General features: G+C 39.7%; 1 protein-coding gene across 1 annotated transcript; it reads left to right on the top strand.

Annotated features, from left to right (window-relative positions):
• The first annotated feature begins 1,527 nt into the window (after positions 1 to 1,527).
• On the top strand, positions 1,528 to 2,088 carry LOC142085470 (serine palmitoyltransferase small subunit B-like). The gene has a single exon (XM_075157448.1). It carries the CDS (start codon positions 1,846 to 1,848, stop codon positions 2,086 to 2,088), a length of 243 nt encoding a protein of 80 aa, XP_075013549.1. The 5' UTR covers positions 1,528 to 1,845.
• The last annotated feature ends 3,973 nt before the right edge of the window (positions 2,089 to 6,061 follow it).

The raw sequence follows: 6,061 nt of genomic DNA, 5'->3' as shown, positions 1-6,061 counted from the left end.
TTTTGTGGCTACTTAACTCTGACACCATATTTTTGCGTGGATGTTAAATTGCACCTTGTAGGAACTTTGGCAGTCTGCATCGTGAAGTCCCACAGAAGCAGAGGTATTTTTTGAGATTCGAAATTACGGACGGCACTAATTGTAAACATTTTTTGCTGATTGTCCTAAATAATATTTTGGCCTTGTATGTTCCTCCTTACCTGCAGTTCTTCAACTCTGGCTTTGTACAAATTATCAAATTAATGCTGTCATGAGAGCCCGGTACCGAGCAAGACGACGGCTGTCCTTGTTGCATAATGCAGAGAGCTTTGGCCAGAGGACTTTTTAGCAATAGTGAAGAAGGGCGGGGTGTGGAGGACACACTCTGTAATTGAGGATCAAAGCTAATTGTTTCTGCTTCTCAATCTGTATAGGAGCTGTTCAGCTGCAAAAGGCAGATGTGTTAGGAAGCATCTCTCACCTAGCCGTTTTGTCATCAGGGAGAAGTGAGGTAAGTTCTGCTTTTTACAAAATCAATTTTTTGTAAGAAAAGTCTTTCCTCAAAGTAGCTTGGCAATACATTTGATGATAAGAGGTTTAAGTATAACCTAGACTTAGTAAAAACTGCATGTAATGTACAGAAATGTGATGGATATAGTAAGGATATTGCTAAAAGCAGTTAAAATACTTCTTAACAACAGAAGCATTATCTAGTTTATCTCATCTGTCAGGCAGAAAAGAGGTGGAGAAGCTATGGAAGTAAAATGGAAAAGGTGGGGGAAAATTTTTCTAAAAATTTTAGGAAGAGGCTTTTGTTAGGATAAAATCCCACTCTATATAGATCTATGAAGTTGTATTTAAGTTGTGGAATAGGTTTTTTCCCACAGATCTTGATACCACCAGAAGTTCTTAACTTTCCAATTAAAAAGTGGGAAATCACAGTTTTTGTTTTGTCTCCTCTTATTTACCAAATGACAGGGAGCACTAGGAACTGAAATAGCCCTGTTTTGCTTTTACCTCTCCAGTTCTGTATTCTGGTAACTATATAATGTAACACTCAATAATTATTAGCATTAATTTGAACACAAAGCTTTGAAATAAATTTATATGTTTTCATTCTGGCAACAGATCAATTCAATCTCTGTTGCAGAAGCAGCTGGATTATCTGTATCTAGTATCCTTTTATTGTAGTTCTCTATGTGTGGTATTCTGCATACTCCCAGTTTGCATTCCACCAGCGACTGAAGCATAAGACACAAAATTCAGTCTCCAGTAGTAGAAATCAGACTTCTAGCCAAGTTTTATGTCAAAATCCACGAGTGGTGTGGGAGAGAGGGTTTGAAGTGCTTTTTGAATTAAGCTGCTTCAACAGAGTCTTAAATAATCCAGTGCAAGGCAAAGTTGTGAAAGTAGAGTTTAGCTTGGAGAACAGAATTGCAACAATTACTGGGTAAACGATTTCTGGAAAAAAGAGATATTGCGGACCCTCCTTGGTAAATAAAGGTGCCCAGTACACAGTGGTCTAAATTGGACTGTCATGTTCAGAACTGAATGTAGGAAAGGAAAAAGGAATATAAATGAAGTCTTTTTTGGGACGGGGTAAAATAATGACTCATGCTAGTCTGTTACTATCTGATCATGTTTTATGCTCTGAAATGTATTTGCTATCTTGGAATTTTAGATCTCTTGTGTTTTTAAAACATCATTTACTAAAAATGGTCAGTATGAGCAAACTGAGTAGCATGGAGTTGCTGCCCATACGATGTTTTTATTTTTTTTTTGCCTTTTTTTTGGTAAGGTTCCTATTTCTGCTAACTATCCTTTATTGTAATAGGGAAGGCTTTCAGAAGCGGCACAAAGTTGAAGATGGATATTAAGAGCATGAAGAACTATCTCTATTGGCTGTACTGCCAGTTTGAACTGATCACCTGCAGCTATCTCATGGAGCCCTGGGAGAAACTGCTCTTCTACACTTTCAACATTACCATGTTAGCTATGGTATTATACACTGCTTACATCTTTGTCCCTGTCCACGTTAGCACGGCTTTTCAATTCTTCTTGCACTTTTTTGGAAACCAACATGAAAATACTGTTTCTATCGTGAAGTAATGTTGGCAACCTGACACTGACTTTTGGATCAAAGAAGTGCTTTTCTTAACATTCCGGTTGTGTTTAGAAACAGGTTCAGGGTGTGTGCACACATTGTTTTATTCTGCAGTATCTCTTAGTGTTCTTCTGTATTGCGGGACTCTGTGACAGCAAATTATTTTGCCAAAACAATTTCAATCAGTCCTTGTTTTTATCGTTTGACTGACTGCTTCTTAAAGAGCTTTCAATTTTGAAGACTGGCTGGAGTTACGAAGCTGGGCTTGGTACAGAAACAACTGTGCTACATATTTTGTTATTCCAGGGAGAGCTGCTTGGATATGGAGAGTTTTCATCTTGAAAATTATATGACATACATTTGTTCTTGCCTGCCATAGCTTTGCTGACAGGAGAGATGTGTACACAAAAGGTTTTGCACAGTACTATACAACTATAAACTGCTTCTCTAAGCTTTGTATGTATGTATTTATAGAATGATTTTATTATTTATTTAGTTTCCTCAATTATTTAATACAATGAATTACTTGACTGATTAGTCATCATTATGCAAATAATGCAGCTGATTTATTAAAAATGTGGGGATTTACTTTCATGAAAATTTATAATAAAATTCTCATTTTCTTGGACTTTAAAAAAAAGATCATTTTTGTTTTACTTTTAGAAGACTGGTAAAGCATGCATATCATATACAGAACATGAAACTACATATTCAGTTGTGGTAGGGACATTTCAGTTGAAAAACGGGAAAAACCCTACCGAAAATATAATGTCTCTCCTTTTTTCCTAACCCCCTTATTCCTCCTCTTTTACCTCCTTTTATACTTTACCTGTCGAGCAGTGTCTGAAGCATGAACTCTTGAACTGCAGACTTTGTAGCTAATATGCTGGACACCCTGTAATTGGCTTTGTTTCAAAGTCCATGTTTTTTAAGCTTCAGCCTCAGAAACGCAAGATGCCTGTGCTGCCGGCTTGCTACAGCGGACGTTGACTGGAGCTGGCCGGGGTGAAGTACCGATACAATTAACTTGGCAACTAGCATCGGTGTTCCGTGTCACCCCAGGAGAAGAACAGAGTAGCAGCAGGGTAACATAAATGCAACTTTGCTTCCACCCACCCTGAATGGAGTTTTTTTACATCTTTCGAGCATAGAGACTCTCCTAGAATATTCTCTCCTTCAAGAGAACAGGATGTTATTAGCAAGTGGCAATCAAATGACTTATGAAATTAGATTTGGTCGTAGACCAAATAAAACAAAGTGAAGACACTAATTATGTTATTTGTCATCTTAATATGAGATTCAGTTACTTTCCCAATTTATAATTAGAGGAAAATCAGATAGGATAGTAATCTCTATGTTTGTAAAAAAAAATCTTCTATTTCATGCTTTCAGATTAGAATCCAATTGTATGTTTTATTAAAGTAATATAATGGCTAAAGTAGTAAATATCTTACATTTGCTCCTAGCAGCTTTCATGTTCAGTATGTATATTGCATTTATTGATGTTTAGGAACAGAAGAGGGAAACATAGTTTTTTAGTTAAGTCGATTATTAAACTATTGATGAAGACAATAATTCTGTTTCAAAACTGTCAGTCTATAATGTAGATAAGTAAATGCAGTATTTTGCATTATACGTGCCAGAGAGACGTGCACGTATTGCATTGTATACCTGTGAAGAAAGCTCTGTGGATAAGCAAGCCAACATAAATATGTTTACACTAAATTATAGTAGAAGACTATACACATACATCCAAAGTATTTGTCGACGTTAAGGAACCTGACATCAGGCTGGAGAAGTAGGAACTCTTCCCCTGGGCGTGTTTTTGTTTATTGCCGCCCTTTCCCCGTCTCTCCAGCGCAAACCCACTTGGTGTTTGTTGTGGTTGCCTGAAGTGCCTGGTGCCTCTTTTGCAACAGCCACGGCGTAGGATCGTGTCTGTCGAGCTGCCCTGTTTGCATGCGGCCGTCCTTCCGCGGGGACCGGCTCCCGTGCGTCTGCTAGCGACAGCAATGCCGCTTCACCTCTTCCTGCCGTTCCGCAGCAGCAAAGATCCCAGCTCAGCTCTGCCAGTCGGAAAGAGCCAGGAAAGCACCAAAAAGCAAAGAAGGAAACAAAGGGCCAAGTGGCAGCTGACAAAACCCAACTTCTTGATTAATTTTACTCGTTACAATCTTTTCCCTGCACGTCACCAAGGCTCTCATCTACAGAATAGGACTTAAAATACTACATGCAAACTCCACCTTGCAATTTCCATTTCGAAACACCGACCTGCTTGGGCAGGCTCCCTATTGGAAGCTGCGCTCCGGCCAGCAGCCCGAGGTGTTGAATTGATAGAATAGGGCCATGGCTCCAGATTTGCTAATGTCAGGCCTGTGCATGCTCATCTGGCAATGTAAATGTGATCAAGGTCAGGCACTGGTTTAATTTGGTGTCTATCAAATTAGCCATGCACTTGATACGGCGTTTCTCCCAGCTGTGTGAGAACAGATGCTATCCGACGTGGAATAAAGACTACTGTAGCAGCCTGCTTCAACATTTTTCAAGTTTTTTTTCCATCAGCAGGGTTTGTACTGGCTCAGCAGTCTGCACTGAGCGGCCACAACATTTGGTTTTTAAACCTCGTGATAAGTGTTGCAAATCTAGATTCACTATCACATGGCTGAAGCAGAAAGTATTCCCAGAGGAATAGGAAATGGAATATTCCCTGCAGTTCCTGCCTGCACACCCTCTCCGAGGACACCTGCACCTCGTTCGCTTCCCAGTGACTTCTTGCTAGCACCAGTAGCATTTCCATCACAGTTTCCCTAAGTTTCTTGCACAACCAAGAACAAGGAAAGTTTTTCGGACAAACTTTCTCGCGTAGACAGGCCAGCCATCTGCAGACAGCTTTTGCACAGAGACGCCGATACAGAGAGAGTCTACATGAGTGGGAGGTTGTTTGTTAGGCGCTGGGATGGCTGGTTAATCTAAACGTTGTCAGAGGATCTGCTTGCTCAACTAGAGAGTATCAAATCCTTAACGCCGATGCCTGCCGCGCTAGATAGCTACTAATTCCACACGCCTGTTTCCCACTGTCGGTGTGGGCTGCGTGTTTGGGTGTGTGTAGGGGAGAAGAGATGGGTGGTTGCAGTTGCTGTTTGCAGGGTTTTATTATAAATCAGATGCATGAATAAGAGGAGCTTGTTGCTCTCTCCCAGGCCTGTTGACCACAGTGTACGCTTGTACATGCAGAATGTGCTGCTTGGTGACTTTCTGTCAATAAAGGAATTAATTTTACTATTTGCAAACGTGGACTTAACACGCAGTCTTAATCTGACAAAGTTAGTTTCTGACATAGAACCGATCTGGTACTCTAACGTCATTTCCACTCCCCACCTTTGTGAATAGATCTGACCTCCCGGTCCATGTGTTTATACGTGTTTATGTCACTATGGTACTATACATTAAAAAGGAAGGTGAGGGTGATGTGGAGCACCACTAGATCACTGCTTCACTGACGTTTCAAAAGGAATCTCATATTTAAATTGCACAACTTACCAACACTGGTTCAGCAAGAGTTGAAGCTAGAGAGCAAAACAATAAACATCTGCTGAAACAAAACTGCTCATGCTGTTCACGATGAACTGTTTGATCTTTACAGCTATAATAGATAATGGTAGAGTCAGAGCGTCCTCATTATGAAGGTTTATTATTGTAGGACTTTTACAGCTTATCTCTCATTAAACTGTATTTTATCGATCCAAATAAACTTCCTAAAGGCAAGGAAGGTGATGATTTTGTTCACGCAGAACTTTACCCCCTCTGCTACCAATTACTTGTAAGAGTTTTTAGAGACCTAAGATAAGTTCACACTCCTTGTTGGTACTTTTATTGTTTTGCTACTACAACGTATGCATTTTGTCTATGCTACTATTCACATCTGAGCGTAATTTGAGTTCTTATCTTAGCTATTCATTATCTGACTTGAAAATCCTG

The sequence above is a fragment of the Calonectris borealis genome, chromosome 9 (assembly GCF_964195595.1).
Source record: "Calonectris borealis chromosome 9, bCalBor7.hap1.2, whole genome shotgun sequence".
Lineage (NCBI taxonomy): Eukaryota > Metazoa > Chordata > Aves > Procellariiformes > Procellariidae > Calonectris > Calonectris borealis.
This window is presented reverse-complemented; position numbering and strand designations above follow the sequence as displayed.

Coding starts and splice junctions, on each gene's coding strand:
- LOC142085470 (XM_075157448.1), top strand. CDS start 1,846: ATGGATATTAAGAGCATGAAGAACTATCTCTATTGGCTGTACTGCCAG.